At 37.5% G+C, this 23,510-nt stretch overlaps 1 protein-coding gene across 4 annotated transcripts in view; it reads right to left on the reverse strand.

Annotated features, from left to right (window-relative positions):
* Positions 1–266: 266 nt before the first annotated feature.
* Positions 267–23,510, reverse strand: part of SLC1A3 (solute carrier family 1 member 3) — a gene marked incomplete at both ends in the record, with an annotated part of 59,351 nt that continues 36,107 nt past the window's right edge. For 2 of the 4 annotated variants that reach the window (XM_082301370.1, XM_082301368.1), the window contains 7 exons: positions 267–471; positions 1,694–1,828; positions 3,222–3,416; positions 5,384–5,617; positions 7,672–7,967; positions 14,931–14,973; positions 16,381–16,585. In XM_082301370.1, coding sequence (XP_082157496.1) covers positions 267–471; positions 1,694–1,828; positions 3,222–3,416; positions 5,384–5,617; positions 7,672–7,967; positions 14,931–14,973; positions 16,381–16,585 — 1,313 coding nt within the window. The remainder of the gene's footprint in view (positions 472–1,693; positions 1,829–3,221; positions 3,417–5,383; positions 5,618–7,671; positions 7,968–14,930; positions 14,974–16,380; positions 16,586–23,510) is intronic. The other 2 variants (XM_082301369.1, XM_082301371.1) reach the window with 2 other exon arrangements.

Genomic DNA, 23,510 nt, shown 5'->3' on the forward strand with positions numbered 1-23,510 from the left:
AACATATACACAATCTCTTTTTTTATCCCCAGTTAGCATATGTCTAGCAGGACCAGTGTTGTTGCCTGTTAATTTTTTTTTAAGTGGGAAGCCAACATATACCATGATCACTGCTAGTTTGGAATATATTTTCATTAATTCTTTCCAGTGCGAGCATAAAGGGAGAAATCAAGGAATAGTTGAAGCTGGTGAATTCAAGACATAAATTGCCGGAAAAAGTGTGTGTTTTCTCACACTTGTAGCATTGAACTCACGCTTTCTTTAGCCTACATCTTGGTTTCACTATCTACTGGTTTCTCATTCTCATTTTCTTGCGAGATCAGTTGGTATGGTTTCTTCATTTCGTTCTCCTCTATCACAGAATTACCCATTTCAGCATCCCTGTTCTTCAGCTCATGCCGTGATAAATGTTCAACAATTCCTGCTCCAATGGAGTCTCCCAAGACGTTGGTAGTGGTACGGAGACGATCCCTAAGGAAAAAGTAGTGAGTTAATTTCATCCCTTGCTCAAGGAAGCATGCAGACTAGCTGCTAAATTGGCCCTTAAGCAGCCACTAGGTGAGTCACCTGTTTTATGTGCATTCACTTATCTGAACTGTTAATACCATGATTTCTTCTATGGAAATTAACAAATATAGTGGGATGTGGAGTCACAAAATATGTTAATACTCTTAGCAACTTCACAGCAAGAAACAGTCACATGGTGAGGATGGCAAAGGGAGCTTATGGCTTCTTGGACGCATTTTGATGTTCTTGGGTATCAAGAGCAAGAGTATCCTATGAACATGTAAGCCAGCAAGAATCTACCTTGTTAGGTTTGTTTGTCTGCTGACCACAAACTATGATGTGTAATTTAGGGTGGAATTGTGCAAGAATTACTCAAATTAAACTACAAAAATTCATCCCTCTCAGAGGGCTCTGCCCAGGAGATGCAGGAGGCGTCTTGGCGAGGAGTGACTGGCAGTGTCAGTAGGTAAGCAGCTACATCAGGTGGTTAGATAACAACTTGAAGACATTATGATCTGATAACAACACAGGCAACTTCTTTCAAGGAACACTTGAGAAGACTGAAGGGTAAAAGCCCTGAAAAAGCTAAATAATAAGTGTTAATTGAAATAGGGGCTGGAGGGACCCTTCCTTTGGTTTATTTCCTGGACCTAGGGGAATATATATATATCTATATATCTATATCTAAAGGTGTATGTCTACAGATAGATGAATGGAAAAACTGAGGGGCAATACTTTGTGGTGGCAGTAACACAATTATTTTTCATTTCTGTCTTCATGGGGTAGACAGATGAGCCTTTCCTCGGTTAGATAGTCAGCAAGGCTGTTGGATCTGATCCAGTTCTGAGCCTGATTGATTGAAAAGTTTTCATTGCCATCCTACAAAAAATAAAAGACTAAAGCAATTCTTTGCTTATTTAATTGCAGTGTATCTGAAAGATTTCTTAGTATCCTAACAATACAGGTTTCTAAGTAAACTTTTTGCATGCAAAAGGAACCATCATTAAGCAATGTCCTTCATCATCTGCTCTAAGAAAATACCTTAACAGCAAAAAATAGTGATTCTTTTTAGTATTTGTATCCAACTTCCCTCTACAGCAAAACATTGTATTATAGCCAGAATGCCCCAGGCTATTTCACTGCTAAATATGGTCTAAGCCTTCAGCAACTCCATAAAAATACTTACAAGAACCAGTCCACTGCAATGATAAGAGTGATATCATCTGTAGGCAAACCTACTGATGTGAGCACGATGACCATGGTGACCAGTCCAGCTTGAGGAATGCCTGCAGCCCCAATACTGGCAGCTGTAGCAGTGATGCTGTGCAAAGAGATGGCAAGAGCAATTAACAGTAAAAAAGCCTCTCCTTATCATCTGTCAAACTTTAAAACCAGATGTAAAACGAGAAGGCATTTGCTTAGTAGTAAATAAAGACATGAGCCTAGTCCCTTATCTGAACACCCTATGGCTGCAGAGGAGTATGACTCTTGATCCGAAGTGTTTCAGTAAACCTTTATCCAGAAACTTGAAACATGATTTTGTTAGGTGGTAAAATCCCTACTAGATGCCAAGGGCCAGACAAAAACTTTAAAGTTACATGTCCCCACCCATTGAGAAAACTCACTCCACAAGCTCAAACACGTTAAAAGAAAAAGCTGAGGAGGTAGTTCTGTCCTGGCAGATCTAACACAAGAACTTCTGCTCTCTGTCCATCTCACTGTAACTTCATGCCAGGTGAAGTCTCTGTCCTCCAGCAGTTGGCCTTCTGCCATCAGAAAACAGAAAACTGCCAGAAAACCTGAGTCATACAGTCTACTGACTTAGTAAAAATATGCTTGTTCACACCCGGTTTAGGAAGAATTTGTTTTCTCAGGTGGTTTTCCAGGGAGCAGCTCTAGTAATAATGAGTATGAAACAACTGCCTCGGAGGGTGAAGGCAGAGCTTTGCCTTATGTTAATGAATATTGAAATAAACTGGAGGGTTTTATGGAGAGAAGAACTATATATGAACTTTCAGTGTTCCTGAGTGCTAGGTATGTGTCTTTGTCCCACAGTGCTCTCGTGTCTCCTTGCTGACTTTCCTTTCTGCACATGTACCCATCACCCTTTTTCCTTAAACCGTGATAAACATACTGAAATTAAAGCGGATCAGTTATCATTAAATGCTAACTAGTGATTTGTTTGCTGTTCCGTTTCAAACGAGAAGGCTTGTGTGCTTGAAAACATAACCTGTCTTCACCACTTCTATCAGCTGATGTAATAAAAATGTATTACTGCTCCTTACACAGCTAGCCCTGTTTGTATCCTGACGCCTGGAAAACACTACCTCTCCTAGCAGTAACATTGTGACGATTTTATGCTTCAGCTTTGTACATGCATTATAAACTACCTGATACTCATTATAAGACTGTAGTCCCAATAGCTGCATGAGTTCTTAAGAAAGAAAAATTTGAAATGAATTAAAACCTGTTCTTGTTGTCTTTATTAAGTGCAGTAATGGGTGTGTCATGTTACAGTTTTGTTAAAAAATTATCTGAAGGACTATACATTCTGGGGGTCCTTTTGTGTGCAGAAGATGTAAAGTAGAGGTAATCTGATACTGTAACAGTTCTTGTTTTTAGCTCTAGATACTTATGTTTAATCCCACATAAACCAGCAAGGGGTCATCACAAAGGTCCTTTTTATCAAATGTAGGTAACAGTGGTTTCCATACCTGATTGTGATAATCTGCCCAAAGTTCAGATCAAAGTTGTTGACCTGTGCAATGAAAATTGCAGCCAAAGCCTCATATAAAGCAGTTCCATCCATATTAATTGTAGCACCAACTGGGAGTACAAATCTTGTAACTCGTTTGTCCACTCCATTTATTTCTTCCAGACACTTAAATGTAACAGGTAGTGTTGCAGAACTGAAACAAAAAGAAAGAGGATAATATATGATATAAATTCCACAGGGAGGGAAAGAGAGGAGTGTCACACATTATAATGACGAGAGAGACTGTTCTGTCTTAGTTTTTATGTGTTCTACCAGAACAATTTTTAAATGCAAATCATGAATTTAAGCATTTCTAATGATGAGGGTTCTCCTAATGCTCTTAGAAACTTTTTCCAGCTGTTAGTTACTGCCATTCTCTATGTAATCCCTAGTCTGAAAATGCCTAAATTCAGTGTTATGACACAAGGTTCTTCTGCCAGGCACAGGGATCTATTTAAAATTCCTGCTTCTCACTTTTGAGTCATGGAGCTGTGATTGAATCATCCCTAAATGTTGTTTCCTTGAAGGTATACAGAACGGGCTATTCAAACCTTCAGTAAAAAGCATGTTTTCTCTTATTTATTTGCAGGCTTCCCTGGAAACGGCATTTTGATAAATGGTTGCATTATTTTTGCTCCTATGGGTTAACACCACTAGGCAGCTAAGCACCACACAGCCACTCGCTTGCCTCCACACCTAGATGGGATAGACAAAACCGAAAGGAACAGTAACAGCAAGAAAATGGAAGGGTTGAGAATAAAAATGTTTAATAAGTGAGGGAGAAGTTTGGAAGAAGAGCAAAAGAAATCGAAACAATGCAAGCGATACATAAGCACCACTCACCACCTCCCACGGATAGACCAGTGGCCAGCAAGTTATGAAGTAATAGGTGGCCAGCCTCCTAAAATCCTCTTTCCCCTTTCATTGCCGAGCATGATGTATGTGGCATGGAATATCTCTTTACCTAGTTTGGTTCATCCGCCTGGCTGTGTGCCCTCCCAGCCCACTGTGAGCTCTTCAACTCACTTTGGGGGCAGAGTGAGAGACAAAGAAGGTCCTGATACTGTGCAAATACTGTTCAGCAACAGCTAAAATGTCAGCGTGTGATCATTGTTGCTTTGGCCACAAATCTAAAACATGTCACTATATGAGCTGCTATGAAGAAAGTTAACTGTCCAAGCCAGGCCTGTATCTCTGCATCTGATCTCACCAAAGTAAAGAGGTTTTTCAAGACACAGCAATTCAGGTTACTTGATCCCAGTGAAACCCTCATTGCTAACTACGTAACAGACTTTGTAGTCTTTGAAAACTCTATCAGCATCTATAAAATACTGGCAAAAAATAAAGAGGGGCTGTGGCAGATTGTGTTAGATAAATATCTTTGCTGACTGTCATCTTACAGTTGAATTTTAAATGGTTTTTAAATCCACTTGCAGTACAGTATGCTGTCTTGCATCAGCCTAGGTTTTTACTTCAAAATAATCTCAAACACCAAGGACTCAAATTTAGCATTACAGAATCTCCAACTGAAATCCCCCATCTGTAGGAGACATTTTTAAAATCTATTAAAATGGAAGCTGTTTTACAAAAGGTCAAATGGTATAGAAACATACACTTTATTGTAATAATGTTTCCTTCTGTCACACATGCAAACAGTTTTTTAAATTCCTATGACATATCTATGACCATCTCCAAAGAGAAAAAGTGACATTTCTGTTGTAGGTTCTGTATCCATAATTTTCTATCAGGATTTTGGGCACAGAATGTCAGCTGCCGATAGGAATCCCCTCTGGACTTTTCTTTGCTGCTCCATTAGGCCATGCATATCCTTTTCCAGCTCTATCCTTCATTATCAGGCCATTACAAACTACTTAAAATAGCAAACACCAAGATTGACCAAAGTTACAGCGGTTCTGGCCATACAGTCTGCATCACCAAACAGAATAACTTCATCCTGTTCAGGGTTTCTTACAGAAAACAGAGTTCAAGCCAGTATCAGAGAGCAGCAGAACTGAAATACAGTGCCCAAGTGAATACAGAGTTCACCAAACATTAGGCAAAATTGTTTCTTAAACTAGTAATACTATAAAAACAATATGGCTTTAAGATACTGTTTTATACCTGGAAGATGTTCCCAAAGCTGTGACTAATGCTTGGATTAAGCCTCCAATAAATACCCATGGATTCTTACGAGTGATCACAAAGTAGAGAAGAGGTAGGACAATGACAGCATGAATTAGCAAACCGATGATAACTGTTACAGTATACATGGCAAGCTGACCACCGATCACACCCATATCTTCCATCTCAACAATTTTTCCAGCAATCAAGAAGAGAATTCCAAGTGGAGCATACCTGCAAACAAGAAATCAAAATAGGATTACAAAACAAAGTAGAGATTCGGCCCCCCGTCCATACTGTTTGTGTTTATATGCACAAATGCAGAATTTCACTGTTAGGATGCTCCTATTCAGAAGCAGTTCAAGAACTTTTCAACTCTGAACAGCTCAACCTGGATTAAACCACAGCAGTGAATGTTTCTGGTGGGGTTCAATGGATTCAACATCTGGTAAGGATTTCAAGATGTATAAAATCTTGAAATAGCATCACCTTTTAGACAGGCAGGGAAATGAACTCTCCTTGGAATTCAGGTGTAGTTTAAAAGCTATTTTAGCCAATTCTGTTACAATTCTGCCTGTGTGAATGAAGACTCTACCAACATATGTGTAGACTATGCCAAGCACCCGGTTCTATTCCAGTGCTGTTTCCCACGCTGTTGGGGAAGGAACCTGCACAGAAGTCTGATAACTTCTGAAGGTTTCAAGCGGCTTCTGATGCCCAAGATTTTTAGCTTTTTATATTTTCCATATATTTGTAGCTTTGTAGTTTGCTAAAGCATGGTTGTAGCTTTTAGTATTTTTCCTATCTTTCTCCCTACATTTAGGAGCAAGAAGCTAACCTCATTAATGCATTCCTAAATATTGTTCAGTCTTATTCCAAGAAGACAACCAACTACAAGGATGTTCTGTTTTCCAACCAGAATCTGGACCAGATATAACAACAGTGGGATAAAAGAAACCTCTGGACTTCTTTTAGTGGGGCAGGACCCCAGGAATTATAACCTAGCCAACTAACCTTTTAATTGGACGGTGTATGATAGGTATACTAATTGACTAACCTTATAAAAATTGTGTATACCAAGTGTGATTTTTGCCATATTGTGTACCTGAAAGGTTTCAACTAGAGGTTTGTTTTTCTATTCACTCTAATGTTGTTGGGAAGATCTCTTCTATTTTCCAGGCATCACTTCTGGCTGTGTTACATTCCATCCAGTGGGGCACTGAATAAATATGTTCATCATCAGCATGAAGAAATCTGTATGACAAATGTTGGCTGCATTGTGGGACAGCAGCACAGATGGGATGAACAGGTTTTCCCTATCAGGAAGCACAGCTAGAGGTGAAAAAAGAGCTGGTGCTGGGCATAAAACTTGAACATAATTCTGCTGCAGCACTACTTTAGGTACAGCCTTATTACTATAAATGTTCACTTGTCTTCTCACAGTAAGATACCACAGAACAGAATCTATTCACTGTATCTCAGCTCCCCTTTACGCCATCATGTCCATGCGGAAATTTATCTGAATCCTCTGCTTTATAATTTTAAATGTGCTTGTGAAGGAGAAAAGATTTTAGTTATTGGAGCAAATATACTTATTTTGGTTTCATATCTAGTGTGGCTGTATATGTGTCTGCTCCTGGATAGACTCTTCGAGTTGATTTGGTTTTTTCTGTAGTAAAGAAGGCAAGAAGATGTTACTTCTTTTCTTAGTTAACCTACCTGGAGAATAATGAAAAGAATTTTGAAAAGATTTCATACCTTGAGGGAAAAGGTATGAAATAAAGAAACGATAAAGAAAGCAGGAAAATTATGTGTATGTGTGAGCAGTGCAGCTACAATGCAAGGACGTATGGATACACCCCACAACTACAGGAACTAGCTGTGCTGGAAAATTATGATAACAAGGCTTTGCTGTGTAGAAATAAGATTATGGGAGAAGTTTGTTGGTTTTCTTTAATGAATTCAGATTAGGATATAATGAAACTTCAACATCTTACGCTGTGATCGCTATCTTTATGAAGACATAGAATACCTCTGTAAAAGGGTAGAAACTTCTGCCATAGACCCTGATTCTTCTCATGTCAAAAGCAAACCCACTGAAAGAGCTGGTGTGTTTGGGCGAATTATTGTCACAGAGAGTTACAGCTCTAGAGCTCACTCATGAAAAAAGCTACAAGGTAGATACAATCTTATTGGCTGACTTTCCGCCAAACAGTGCCCAGTGCCGAACTGTGATGAAAAAATATTGTTTAGTAGCTTAGAAAGGAATTTATGGAAGAGGCACTTACCACATGATTAGAGCTACCAATCTCATGATAGCCTCATTAAGGCTATCAAAGAAGTCTTTCAATGCCTGACCTTGCTCCCTCATGCTCCCAATCACCAGGCCAAAGCTGATTGAGAACACCACCAAGCCAAGGGCATTCACTCCGTTCACAGAACCTGGAACAGGAACTATTTCCTCTTTCATTCGGGTGAGAGCTTCCATTGCTTCTGACACGTTGCTGATTATGGAAGTCACCGTGGATGTGTCATTGGATGGAATAGTTACTTTAAACTTTCTCTTTTCATAATTGGTTTTGAACTGTTGAAACAAAAATAAAAGAAAGATAGAAATTCAGTGAATCATAGCAAACAAAGTTACTGTTTTTATTATTATTAAATCATCACAATTTAAATAGTTATTTACTATTGTAGGACATTTGAATTTTTTGCTTAATATTTTTAGGTAAAATGTGCTATGATGAAAATTTGGATTTCCTGAAAGCAGCAAAAATTCGTAATAACTTCTAACACTAAATGTTTAGTTTTAGCTTCTAGAAATCATTTTCTCATAAACAGGCCAAAGTCATCTGCAAAAGATTCAGATTTGTCATGCTCCTGTATCTGGTAATAAAACTATCGATTCTTAGTTTGTGTTTTATATAAATTGCTGTTTTTCCCTGCAACAAAATTCCAACCTTTTATAGTCTTTTTTTTGGCTAGTGAAAAATATTTTTTTGTGCTCTGGAGTTTCTTTATTTCTTCATCTTTTTGTGTTAAAAAAAATTAGACTGAAGCTAACTTGAATACAGCATACCTCTTTTTTCCTTTGTTATGGCAAAGTCATTAGTTTACTCTGCAGTACAAGTCACCACACTTCTTAATTAAGGAAATAATTATACTTTAAATAGTTCCATTATGGAACAGACAAATGGATTTCTAAATATCAATATGGTCCTAAATGTGTGCTTTGAAAACCAGTCTTTCACCCCCTAATGTTTTGCCAAAGAGAAATTTACATCCCAAATATTTCTATCTGGGCTCAAAAAGCCCTGCTGTCCTGTCCAAAGCATAAAGCATGCTGAATATCACTAGTATAATGTTTCTTATGTATCTCAGGATGCTAATTAGTCCATTAAAGCAGCAGAATACTGGTGTCAAGGTTTGGATTTTTATTGTTTCGGAGCTACCAAGAAAAGAGAACTATGTCCCCAAGTTTAAGTATCTCTACTGATATCTGGAGACTGTTGAACACTTCAGAAGTACTTGAGTGAAATGAATTAATTATGACCAGGATGGGAAACCTAAGTATCATCATCTTTCAACACTAGCCTGATTTGATGTTACTTTCTGCACCTCAATAGTTTTATGCACCCCTTCCAACATATTTGAGGTATCCCTCTAAAGGCTCTAAGTCTTTCAGAATGTCAAATAAAACCTGCTGCAGGATACTTATGGAAAGTTTCTGAATAATATGTAGCAGAACAAACCTACATGAAGGTCAGATACTCTCGAGTCTTGAATAAAATTTGTTAAAATCTTTTACAATTTGGGCTGTACAGAAGTCAGCTGAGAGCTCTATGAGCAGTTGGCTGACATGGAAAAGCCCACTACCACTGCCTCACCAACTCACATCCAACCTGTGATAGTTCTTGTTTGATCTCTTAGTGAGATAATTCTACTTTTCAAAGTGGCAGAAATCTTACCAAGCAAAAAAAGTCACCATTTTTTGGGTAAAACCTGTGGAGGTGAATCAGTTCTCACTGACTGACAGGGAAGAACCAGGGAAGGTGGGATGGGGTTATCTCTTTAAGTAACAGAGTGTAAATGGAAATGTAATATAATGTGCTCATTGAAGTGCTTTTTATTCTGTCTTGTCAGCAATGTTAAAATACTGCCTAACACTTTACATCAAACACAAAGATTCTTGCCTTCAAAAACCTGTGTTAGAAAGAATTTGACATGGTAATATGAATATGCCTTAATTTGGGGCTCATTCTTTAATTTTGTTGCAGCAGGAACATGCTTTTAATTCTGTGTTATTTACGTTTCTTTAGAAATATAATGTGGATTTTAGGAACTCACTCAGCAAAGTCCTTTTCCATTTTGTCTACTATACTGGGCCACAGAGATGTAGGTCATACCTGATCGCTCACCTTATTCACCAGACTTAAGTATTCAGAAATATTGCTAGGGAGAATAGTCTTTATGGAACCCCTGCTAGAGCAGTGGAGAAACATCTTATTTAGAGTGTGATTCAAAATGATAAGCTAAGCAATGGGAAGCAGAGCAACTTTATTTGCTCTCGAATATTTACTTGAGCTGCTCTTACTTTCGTTATAGCTGGCTCAGCCCCAGGACATCCCTGTGGATATGCCTTCTGTGGATCTTACGCCCAAAGTTGTCTATCAAAAGTAATGAGAAGTTTCCTGGTGAAGCAAAAGAAATCAAGGAAGACCAGATACAGGAAACACAAGGGATGTATCTACTAAGGAAAACAGTGTAGAGTGTAGGTTGAGCTTTATTCTTAGTATTGCTTTTTCAAATTACATTAAGGGCAAAACACCACCACAAAACATATTTTCTGTGTGTGAAATGGTGAAAAAGCCAACTGCTTATAGGAAGTGACCGGATGAAGAACCACCTTCAAAATGTTAGAAAGTGTTTTGAAATAGATGAGTTAATAGCAGGGTTGATTATTTCTGCTGTGCAGAGTAACTGGTGGCAAGAAATAATTTTTTGATTTTTATAACATTCCTATTTTCATCAGATCTCTTATCTCAGTGGCAATCAGAGTTACCAGCTTTTAATGTAGCTCAAACTGACAGTTTAATATCACATTGTGATTTGGCTGATTCCTGTTCCTTTGCAACTTTCAGAAATAGAAGAAATTAGACAAAATAAAACTGCTAATTGTAGGCTTAAGGGTCTCAGGAGAGAGACCAGACGTCCATTCACTGATAATATGTGATGGGCTAGGCAACATCACTGAAGTCCTGTCATTTCTGAGGATACTTGGAGCATTATGTCTCCAGGAAGAGGTATTTTTGCCCAGTAAGATTTTAGATGCAAAATACTCATAATTTTTCCTTAAGTTCATGTATCGAGAACAGTAGAGGAGCAAGATAAGTGATATTTGAATGCATTAATTTGAACAGCTTTCTATAAAAAATCATATCTGCAAGTGAAATGCAAAAATAATGCATTTTTACAAGACATAGTGGTAATGAGCAACTGGAAAATTAATTTTAATTAACTTAGTACACTATGAAATAGACAATATAGTTGTTGTATTGAATAATGTATTGAATCAGTTGTTTATGCTTTCATTATTGTTTTTATTAGTGATACAAGATACACATAGTCATTTGACTTGGATCTATTGAAGGACTTCAAGGAAGAAACATTGTAATCTGGCAGCAGCACATCCTGGTGGCTTATCTTGCTGAAAAGGTAACTATTCTGGAAATTCATAATTCACTGTCATAATTTACTCTGAGATAATGTAATTAGTACTGTCTTTGCTAAGTCTGTATGATGATGCTGCATTTAGACAATACTGACTTTAAAAGCAACAAGTTTGCTTAAATGCAACCCTAAAAATTTAAAAGAAATTAAGACAGAGATATTCCATCTTAAGTGTTTTTTTTCTTTGTTTTCCATATGGATATGTGCGAAAGCATTCTAAATTTTCTGCCTAAGAGCTGATGACACAAGCCATAATATATATTAACTAGCCCAAATTATCATGAGGAATAGACACCATATATTGGTAGTATTAATTTCTGGATGTATGATTAACACTTCCAACTCCTTTGATAATGACGAGTTCAGGAAAGAATATGTAGTCAAAAATATCTCAGAAGGAATGCAGTTCTTTAAGCTTCAGCTGGCATCAAGTTCTACCTATTCACACCAGAATGACCCTCCCCAAATTTTTAGATTGATTCTGTCTCTTAATTCCACAAGTTTGCTTGCGTTTCTTCTGCTCTTTGATAGACCCCCAGAGCACAGCACAAAGAACAAGTAGCTAAGAAGCAGTATCTGCTTAATAAGCAGACTGCTCACTACTGCTCAGCCCCAGGCTAGATATCATTTCTTAATTTAGCAAAGAAAGAAAAACTAAGAGATAGTGGCCAGAGCTGCAAGGTAAACCCAAAGATTTCTTCAGATATCCTTAAACTGGGGGTGAATGCAGGGGCATTGAGAAAATTTTGAACAAAGTAATCTAATTTTAGGTATATGTGGAGTATCTAGTTGCAGTCAATATATTCAGATTCTCTCGTTACTCATAAAAGTCACGAAAACCTCAAATGATCTGTGCATAGTGAAGGTCATACGGAAATATAACCACAAGTCATATGGAAATCACCAGCACCAGAAGACATGTTATTTAGATTAAAAATCTGCTGTTTAAGAATCAGCCTGAGAAGGCTGAGGTACTCAATGAGTTCTTTATCTTGGTCTTCATTGTCTGGCAGTCAGGCTTTCCATCTCTCAAGTCCCTGAATGTTCAGGTGGAATTTGGAGGAGCAAAGTCCCTCCTGCTGTAAGCAAAGGCTTGGAATCACCTGATGAAATTGAATGGAGGTCTATTGGACATGACAAATGCATCCCAGGGTCCTGAGGGAAGCAAACCACTCTCCATCATACTTGAAAATTCATGTCAGTCAAGTGTCAAGATGAAAAAATCTACTGGGAAATAAAATGTGCAAAGAAGGAGGATGAGGAGGAGTAAAAGAAAGGGGCGGCAGCTTTGCCTCACAGTCTAGTTGGAAAGAAACACGAAACGGAATCCAAAGGACTAATCTGAAAGGAGAACAGTAGGAAATATAGGAAGATATTTCCTGGATAGGTCCTAAGGTTCCAGTCTCCCTTCAGGACTCTTCATCTCCGAGCAGCAATCCTGTAAAAGCTTTCCCAACTCCTCCTAACAGCACTCCCGCTTTGGTTATGCTCCTCACGCAGTTCCATTTCTTTTCACACCTTCCAGTGAGTTCCAGTATAAACTAGGAAAGAAACCTGCCTAAAGATGCTGTGAGACAGAATGTGCACATCTGATCTATCCAAAGATGTGATTTAAATGTGCAGTGCATATTCCAGTGATTATTTTCAGGTGTGTAAAGCTGTGGGTCAGTATTACACTGTTGAGTGTGGACAGCTACGGGTAGTTTTGTGTGGTTTGTGTTTGGGCCATCAAACACAGTGTTACAGAAACAGATTTGTGCCAGATGGATCATTCTTGTTCATAAATCTTCTGAGAAATGCATGACTGAATGGATGGAACTTTCTTTTTGAAAAGAAAGTTACGGGGTCGGATATAAAAAATCATCTGGATACCTATGAATATTACACATACTTGCAAGTTCACATCTTAATTTAATGAATCTACTACCACCAAATAATTTTTAGATAAAAATCTAGGGTTTGGTACCAAGTTGAAAAAGTAATAGTACGACAAATTTAAAATCCTGGTACTTCACTAATCCTGGTACTTTTCAGTTGCTGCTGAAAGTCAGTAAAAACTTTCACTAAATATGTCCTGGATTTTTGAATTGTTTTCTAGAAACCCCTTAATATGTAAAGCACATGAGAAATACAATACATTTAATGTTAACTGAATCTACAGGACATCTTTAATTAAGAACATGGGTTTAGAACTGCTAGTCACTGAGCCAAGTTTCCTGTTGCTATGGAATACTTTATCAAAAGAATTTTTTGATCTGTATTGGAAAACTGCTGAAGTGTTCCTATAACTCCTAAATGAAGATGCTTTCAGGAATTCAACTTTTAAGTAACGTAGGGTTAAAAACAACTAATTTCCAGTTTAAATTCAGGAATAGTGATTTCATCTTCTTTTTGTATGTTTTTATCTTATTTACCTCCATACAAACTATGTTTCAGAAACCTTTGTGGTTTTTCTAATTTGTTTGTTTTATGTACTTTTCATTTTTGTTTATTATGAAGTCTTTACTTTTTCCTTTAAGGCATTTATATCCTTCAATATAACTGAGATCAAACGAATGGCTTGTTATCTGCTTAAATAATTTCCCAAATCTTTTTGAAACTGCAATCTGGAAGGCACTTTGATTGCTTTCAAGACCTCTAGATAATAACTTCCAAATTTGAGAGATTTATGAAGAATACTTGCTGCTATGTCTATAACTTTATGCCCTAATTATTTCATTATTTTGAGATAAAGATCATATCATTCTGGTACTTTATTACATTAAATTCTTTGAATTTATTTCTAGTTTAGATATAGAGGTTTTCATTTCTATACTGCTCTTCTGCATCAGTGTACTGAGTTCATCAACATCCTTGCTGAAGACAGAGGCATGGCATTTGTTAGTCTTGGACCTGGGTCTAATTTGCTTTTTAATCTTTAATCTAGAAATCTTTAATGCAGAAAATCACTCCTTTTTATTGGTTTCTGTTTATATAACTAGAGAGAATGTTACAATTTCTTTTCAATTCTTCTGCAAGATGTAACTCAGCTGGCTTTGGAAAGTTTGTACTTTATGCTCTTCTTGACCTTCACATTTCAGCTTTTTTTATTGCTACAGCAGTAGCTGGTAAGTAATATCAGTTCAAGATTATCTGTGAGGTCAATGTGAAGCAATTTGATTATGGAAACATACATTCTAGGTTTCACTGAATCTATAATGTCTTCCTTTAAAAAAAAAGAATGTAACTAGTTATTGTTATTTTCTCTGTAGGACAGCTAAGGTTAAGACCAAGCTAACAATAGAGGCTTTTGAGAAGCAATATAATAACGTACTCCTATGGACTTCTACCACAGGTGACAGAAGTTCTTAATTTGCCTTTTTTTTGATAATGTCCACAAAATTTTTTCTTCTCTTTCGAACCTTTTTGTCACATGACATTCTTGAAATTCTTCCAGTCTTTGCACAGATGGTGAATATCTCAGTATCTCCCAGTTTAACATAACACTGTTTTAGAAAACCAAATCCTGAGTTCACTTTAATGAACCTTGCTGTCAACATATGAATCTGACATTTTGAAAAAAATAATTTTTTGACTTGCCAAGCCTGGTTTTCTTCACTTCTCATAGCAAATACTGTTGTCTCAATATGATTGAAAACAGAGCATAGATTTGGTTAGTTTAGTTCAGGAGTTTTTGAGACAGCTGGCAGCATATGTAAGTTATGTTTCTGCTGTAAGTGGTATTAACAAGAATGTGATATTCCTAAGGCAAATGTGGTTACATTTAATTTCTTACCTCTTCATGTTTTATTTGGAAACAAAACAAAAAAATTTTTACCTGTTTAAAGCAAGCTTCCACCAGATTTGGAGGGAACATATTTCTGCGAAAGAGAAAGAAAGTAACATGAGAACCAATAATAAGCTAATAATTACTTTAGTAAGGACACAGCTAATAAAAGAATTGACCAGCTAATTTTTGAAGGAATCCTAAGACAAATATGTGGTAACATATACAGTGAGTAGACCGTTGCACGTAGCATTGGCCTGGTTAGCTTTACTGGGATGAAATGTAGGATTGGATGGTTCCTGGCAATTGGAATCTCTGTATTTGTATTGTATAGCAAGTCAGGTTATGGAGCAGTACATTAACTAAATTACTAAATGTACAAAGCTCTATAGGACAAGACTCACTTTTCATTTTGTACTTATTAATGCTTTATGAATCCAGATTAATAAATAATTTAATAATACTTAATGTATTTTGAGTTCTCAAATAGTTTTTGCTCTTATGTAGCCTAGTACTTCATGATATTTATCACTTGATTATTATTTATCACTTGATTTGTTGTGGCTAAACCCCAAATCTTTCTGATGTTTGAATATTCTATAATAATAATAATACATACATACACGTGTGTGTACATTTGTTGCAGATGGGGGTTTGTTTCTTTGTTTTCTTTGTTTTGTGCATTTCTGAGGGATTTAGAAGCAGCCTAATTGAATAAATCTTGAGGAATCTGAGCGCAGACCTCTTAATGGAGGTTTCTGTAGTCCCCCTTCCTGGCAGCACGATCCTTGGAGGCCTTTCTCTGTGTCTCTAAATTCTCCAAATGGGTTAGCGGAACAAAAAATTTTGGTGGTTTTACCTGTGGAAAAGCTCCTGAGTTCAAAACCTCAGCTTCCCTACTCCCTAGAATACATCTGTGGCATACTAGCTCTATAGAAGAGTTATTGCAGAGTCTCTGAGCAAGGAGAAAACAAGTTTTACATCTTTGCCCTCTATTTCAAGCATGTTACTTGCCTGTTCCTGGAAGTTATTTCCCATTCATATAATTGAATAAATTGAGTAGATGCACCCAGATTGGTGGCTACAAATCAAAATTAAAACGAATAACTAAATCAGGGGTTCAAGTGAAGTGAGAAAACTGTTGCAAGTTAGAAGAAAAGTGGAGGAATTTGGTAATAAGGTCTGTGCTTTGGAAGAAGGAAAAAAGACCCATGCAGATAGCAAAACAGAGGTCTTTCTTTTGTGCATGAAAGAAAGAAAGAATCGGTCTTTCTTTCAGTATTAAAAGCAGTTTCTTCCCCTGCAACAGCTTGATTTGGAAATAAATCCATGTATCCTTTTGTAGCATTGTAAGGGTTAGAGATATTGATACCACACAGTTGAAAGAAATTTGGCAACTTTATGCAGTCACTGTTCAAAATTCTCTACTTTTTTTCTCTGTGAATCTAAATATTACCATCATAGCTATTGGTACAGAAAATGTGCAATATCATAGCCATACCTGATTAAATCAAGAAAGGCATCTGCTGCTGTCACTTGCACAATTTTGCCTTCTCTGTGCATGTTTTCCTTTGTACCTTTCCCGGGGTGGATGATGACCACAATGATTATGCCAATCAGTACAGCAATGATAGTAGTGCTCATGTAGTAGACTACTGCTCGGACTCCCATCTTCCCTGAGGCTTTACTATCCAGGGCAGCAATTCCTAGTAAATTTAAGCACAACAACATGCAACTGATATAGTTGTGAGTAAAGGGTATGACCTAAGCATAATGAAAATAGTTCTGTGGGAAGAGTTTTGATGACCAGGACACTTAAAGCTACCCAAGGCAAGATGTCCCTCTTTTGCAGCTCATTCTGTCACTGTCTTCCCACTCCACCCCTAGTTACATAATTTTCTATAACAAGAGTTACTGCTTTCTGTGCTTTCTTAACACTTCATTAAATGCAAAGATCATTGGTCTGATGCAGTGTGGCACTCCCTATATATTCCAGTGAGACAATTCATGCTTTCTGATTAGTGTAGTTACAACAGTCTGAAAAATGTGCTGCACATAATTTGTAAGATAGAAAATAGAGTACTCTTGAGTGATGTTGATGATTGCTACAATTAACATATATGAACAGTTTTCTTTAATCCCCAATGGGCTACCTCAGTTTACCTCTGTCCCAAGCCACGGGACTTTAAAACAGATTAAATGCTGCTAACCTGTTTCGGAAAATCCTTACCATAAAGGTATGAATAAACATTTAGTGCCTCCCATAAACTTGCAGGACTTGCAACATTAATCCTAATTCTTGGCTCTGTTTGGATCTACTGTGAATATTAGGGTGCTACCTATGGCATCTTCTATAGTATTTTTTTCATGAGATTGCACTGATGAATAGCTGCGATATGTTTTTTAAAAGAAGGTGCCGTTCTGTCAGGGAAAGAGTTCTGAGTCTCTGAGAAGGAATGTCTCATGAAGACTGTCAGAAATGGAAATGCTCTTTCTCTTTCCAGCAGTCACAGCTATGTCTTGCTAGTTCTTCTCAAAATGTCCCACTGTTCCTTCTCCTCAATATTTGCCCATACTCCATCTGGAGGCCTGTGCCATCTGTCTCAAACCAGGGCTCAGGCTTCTTGTTGCAATCAAGCTTTCAAAGTGCTAAATGAAAAAAGGGGTTTTGAAAGGATCTTTTAGCTTTATTATTTCCTCCTATATGGAATTGCCTAACCCATACTTCCATGGACTGCCTACACATTTATATAGATACCGCCTTTGAACATATAAAAAAATTTGACCACCTTCTGTTCTGGCTATCTGTCTCAGAGGAGAAAGCATTTAGAATAAGGCAAGTGGACTGCAGGAATATAAATAATATGGAAATATAAAATTTGAATCATTGCCTGGCAAAACTAAATGTTCTTCAAATCATTGTAGATAGAACATCCTTCTGTCTGTCTTCTAAAGGAGGAGATACATTCTATTGGAGCTACAGTGAAAGTACTCTAGTCCCTGATGTAGCAGAGATCAAGGATGTGTCCCAGGCTCTAATCAAATCTTCAAAGTATTACACCAATCACATGCTTCATACTTACCCTTTCAATTCACCTTTCTTCATTTTCTGCCCTTTTGGCAGAAACCATTAGAGCCAGTAAGATTCATACGCACAAAAGGAATTCCATCACTAGATTCACACACTAAATTTCTTGGTTTATGTGTGCCATTGTAGTGGAAGGAAAAATGTTATTGGTACAGCAAGAAACTGAACATGGAAATCCAACATTTGAAGCATTTGATCCTTCATTTCTCTACTCAGATTTTCCACCTGCAAAACTGTATTATAATTTTCATGGTAAGTTTACATTTATGTTCTGAAATTCTGTGAGGAAAATGGTAAACACTAGCAAGTAACAAAGAGCTTTCTTAACTTTACAAATGGGAAGTCCTGTAGCCCTCTTACTCATGAATGGAAGATTGGTTATTTTTTTGGAGTCCTCAGGTAAGGTAAATATAAAATAATGCAAATATGGTTAGCCAAGGCAAGAAATAATGTTAATAATTTTTTGAGAATTTCAGATCTGCTATTGAATTGTACAGCATTTATCTCAGACAGCATTTATTACAAATTTTATTTTTAAAGTATGAATAAGAAACTTAAAACATAACTTAGAAAGTGAAAAATGAATGTTCACATATTAGTCAGTCAATTTAATTTTTTAATGTATTAATTGGGTTTTTTTTAATGTTCTTTTTCTTTCTAAAGTAGCAACAAAGGTCTATCCATTTTTTCATGTTGCATAAGACCATTTTTAAACTTTTTTTACAACATGAGCAAACCTATACAATTTGGTAGGAATGTTTAGAAATGCAGAGATTTTGAATCAGTTGGTTTCCAGCATTCTGCCCTTTACAGATAATAGATTCAACACCAGATACTAAGCACTGTCAGTCTTAGAGGATTTCCTGCCACACCTGTGTGTGCTTTAACCAAACCTGACAGTTTATTTGTACTTCACCCTTGAGTCTCCTATACTCCAGAAATCACTAGGAGTCAGTGTAGGGCATACCTTACCAGTAAAGATTGCTGTTTGAAGGATTAGATTTTGTGATCCTGTTTTTTTCTTGGACGGATCTGGGACTGAGTAGTGAACCATGTGAAAGTGGTATGTCAGGGAAGCAAGAGTCATGCTCCTGTCTTTGTAAACTGCTTTCCAGCCTGGTCTCCTGGTGTGTACTCTGGCTGGGACTACATGGCTCCTTATTTTAGGTCACTCAGTTTCATTCCTGCTCTCGCTATCATATAAATTATTTCTCAGCTTTAACACAGGGACAGCAATTCCTTTCTTCTTGAGCTGTAGCTGCTCATGGCACGTATAGTAGAAAGCATTCAAAGCAGAAGGACGACAGGCCTAAGTATGAACAAAAGCTGTATGAGGAGGAAGCAAGTGCTCACCTCTGAAAGCCCTTACTGGGGACTTTCTGGGTCATCTCCCCTCCCACTGCAATTATTGGGAACTCAGAGAACTGCAAAAGTTTCCAGCATACCAGCAACAACAATTGCCTAAAATATTATTTTAAATCTGTTTTTAAAGAATGAGAAAATGAAAGGGGCTGTTTTCTTTGCATTTTAAGATGTTGACAAGATTTCTTAGAACTGAATGGGACTCTGGAAAGATCTCCAAAGCTTTCATGTGTCACAAAGCATTGTATCCTCAGTGTGTCTTTTCACAGTCAGCCAGCAAAACCCCCATTGTCCTGCAGGAGATGTATGTGCCCCTTTCATCCTGCTCGCTGCTCTCTCCTCCACACGCTACTGGCTCCAGCACCTCTGCCTCCTCTCTTCCTCTCCCTCCCCTTCCCCAGGGGGCCTGGGAAACTTTGCTCTGCCACCAGTCCCCACGCACAGGGATGCCTTGAAGTTGTCAAGGTGATCTGGAGCAGAGGCCCCGTAATTTCTCCTAGCGTGTGCGCTCACACAACATGAATGGGAATGATTTTTTAAGTATTGATGGGGAAGGAGGGAGGCCGGGGAGAAGGAGGGGAAGAAAAGACAGAAAGGGGTAGGCCTAAATCTGTAAAACTGCAAGCAAACCCAAGCCTTCAGCCCTGTCTTCTTCCTTCACCTACCCCTTCCCTCTCTTGAGAAATACCACTGTGTATAAAATAAAGACATGACAAGGAGTTCTCCAGAGTGTCACAAAGCAAAATGCTACGTTGTTCTTTAACAAAGATGTTAAGAGAAGAAATGAAAATATTTTAAAATATAGGAAAGGCAAGGAGAAGGTAAATATATAATTACAAGAGGAGAAAGAGAGAGAAAACATAAAGAGAAAAGGAGAAAAAAAGTCTAGTTAGGATGACTTTAAAAATTCTGAGTTGCTAATCTGGTAGTTCCGATTGCTCACCTGACTTGATTACTGTTCAGTAAATTGGCATGAGCTATTGATTCTATGAATCTTCATGAAATAGCTACTATATTGTGACTAATTTTGTGTCAATTACATTTGCTTATATTGTACTTATGATTTTTATATTACACAGAATTCTAAAATTTACCAAATCTAGACTTGCTGCTGTTTTTAATTTTCTAGATCTTGAAAGCATGCTGCACATAATCCATGTGTAATCTTGGACTGTACTAGGGCACACTAATGTGGAGGGGTGGTACTACACTCCTGGAAGATCAAACGTAAAATAAACTGAGCATGTTTTCTTTAGATAATGCTTAAGTAAATAGCAGCTTTGAATCTGCTTGTTCAAGAATAAGTCCCAAGGAATTGTTTTAAAAGCTGAAATGTAAAACCTATGCAAAAAGTCCTACAGCTTCAGAACGCTTTCTCCCTTTAATTAGCACAACTGAAGAAACTGATTTTTGCAGAACACTCCAATGTTCTCAGTGAGCTATTTCAGTCTGAGATTTGAGTTTATGCCTAATTTTCTTATTACACTACTTAAGAGTTTATACCTGAAGGTTTGGGTTTTTTTGAAAGAAGGAATATACATATTACACAATCAGATGCACAATGTTTTTTTCCCACAACAGTAGTTGGTCAGCAGCTGGTACGACTGTAGCCCTATTTCTGCATGTAAACTCCTAGTCAGCAAAGCTTATATTGGCTTATATTTGGCCCCAGCATTAATCACTAACTAACAAATGAGAGCCCATAAATATCAATTTTAAGATGGAATATATTTTCTTACACTCCAGAGTAAAGAGCAACCCTCTGAGGAAAAATAGTCATTATATAGTGTTGATTCTAGTACTTTTGGTGATTTTATCTTTCCTCAGAGCAAGCAAGACTGTCACTGGGAGTAGAGGGTGTGCAAGTGAGCGTATGCATTTATGCATGACTGTAATTTCAGTTTGAAAACTGTTAAAGTGCTCAGCTACTGCTTATCATATTGAAAGTCCCTGCTTCTGAGTATTTTTCTGCCCTTTAAGAACCTTTGAAAAAACTAAGTTTATGTGTTTGCTTTCCTACACTAAAATTCTTGTGGTTTTAAGCTTTTTCCCCTGATGTTTTAAAATTTTTGTTTCTTAAAAATCCCTTTTGATGTATAATGATGACCATTTTAAATAAAGAACAGTTCAGCTGGGGCTTAAGTGACCATCTAGGCCAATTTGACTTCAGGGCTGACCAAAAATTAAAGTTATTAAAGGCGTTGACCTCTTTGACACTGACAGGTTGGGGTTATTGGCCACCTCTCTGGGAAGGCAGTTCCAGTGTGCTACCTCCACCTCTGGAAAGAAATGTTTCTTAAGATCCAGTCTGAATCTTTCCTGATATAGTTTGAACCATTCCCACTGGTTCTGTAACTTGATCCAGGGCGGAGAGATCAGCATCACCCTCTCCCCTTCCTGTCCTCAGGAAGCTGCAGAGAGCAGTGAGGTCACCCCTCAGCCTCCTTTTCTCCAAACTGGACAAGCCCAAAGTCCTCAGCTGCTCCTCACAGAGTAGTGGTAATTCTGCTCAGTAGAGGAGAGACTCTGTGCTCAGAGCCCTGGTGCAGGCTCTTGACTGAGGTTCCCATCTGTGGGCACAGGACCGAACACCTCCAGGTCAGGATTCTGCCAAGATGCAGCAATATGTTGATAAAAATGCATAAAATAATCCAGCAGTTCTGACTATGTAGAACAAACTGTCCATTCTGGTCCTTATACATATTGACTTACTGAAACAAAAAAAAGAGGATTTCTATGACCGCGATTAATTCTTTCCTTATTCAGCATGTTACAGCTGAATTAATGGCACTTCCTTGTCAGTGGAGAGATTTTTATATAAATTCCCTTTGGATGTTTTATACTTAGTCTTTAAATACAAAACATTAGGAACGGAACATCTTTTTTTTCCTAATTATTTTCCTGTTTACTTTCTACGGTCTCTTCATTAGGAAATTGCAGTTGCTTGTTAAGGACTCCTATGGTGGAACAGCAATAATGGCAACTGTTGACTCAGGAGTGTTGCCCTAATTTTGTTTCTTTAAGGTTGTCTTTCACTCTCCTAATGAAGCAGTCTCAAATGGGCTACTCCCACCCCCTACATCCACTAAGCGCTGTGTGATGAGTAAACTCACAGTGTGAGACCATGAGAACAATCCCTTTTGTGTATGTTGATGAGGATTTGTGGACATGAATAACACTGTGCAAGGTCACAGTAAAATATGCTGACAGAAAATTTGTAAGGAAAAGCAAGTTAGGTAAAGACAGTGGAGGTATTGCCCAAGTTTAATTAACATGATTAAGCTCTAAAGCTTTATTCTAATTGCAGCTGAACATGTTCTCTGGGTTGCTGAGCATTTCCAGAAAACAGAAGTTAAATTTAGGTGTTGACAATTGAACCTTTCACAAGATCAGGTACAAATTTTATCCAAATTCTAGATTATGATTTTTATTAACAGTAACAGTAAAATAACGTTTTCAAAGAACTGTAAGTATTGGTGAAGTTAATGAATGTTGTATCAATACAGATAATGACTTCCTGAAGCCACATAAATTGCATGTCTGAAATATAGCCCTGTATGCCTTTTTACATGAACTGATGAGACAAGTTTCTCCCAAATCTCAATTTAACTTATCTTTGCTTAAATATGAATGTTTAGAAAATGAAATTAGATATTATATTATTTTTCTCCAGTTCTGTTAAGATATCTGGGCAAATATCTCAGAGGAAAATTAGCAGTTGTATTTGAACCAAAATTATGTGACCGTGATTAAGCCAAGCTGACTAATGAAACCCATGGCTGAGATATAGTAATGCAATTCAAAGAGCCAATTAAATGTCTAAGAGTGGCTCCTAAATGACTACCCTTGCCCCGCAGTTTTTTAATCCTGCCCCATCCTTGCCACCAGAAAACTACCAACTTTGGGTCTTGTAGGGTTAGTTGTTTCTGACAGTTTGTCATTTTGAATCATCCCAGAATTGTGTCATGTGAACCCCAGAATTTTACATGAGAAGCAGAAGGAAAGAATGTTTAGGGCAGAAAACTAGCAAACACCTGCTGGTTTAGCTACAGTTTAGTCCTTAGAAGGAGAATTTTTTGTGAAACCATGGCACAATAATATCTGAACATCGAGTGATGTAAATGGAAGGGGTCCAAATAATCTCTCGTGGCTTTACAGTGATTTTTACCTTTCAGTTAACC

Source organism: Coloeus monedula (genome assembly GCF_965178545.1).
Source record: "Coloeus monedula genome assembly, chromosome: Z".
In the NCBI taxonomy this organism is placed as follows: domain Eukaryota; kingdom Metazoa; phylum Chordata; class Aves; order Passeriformes; family Corvidae; genus Coloeus; species Coloeus monedula.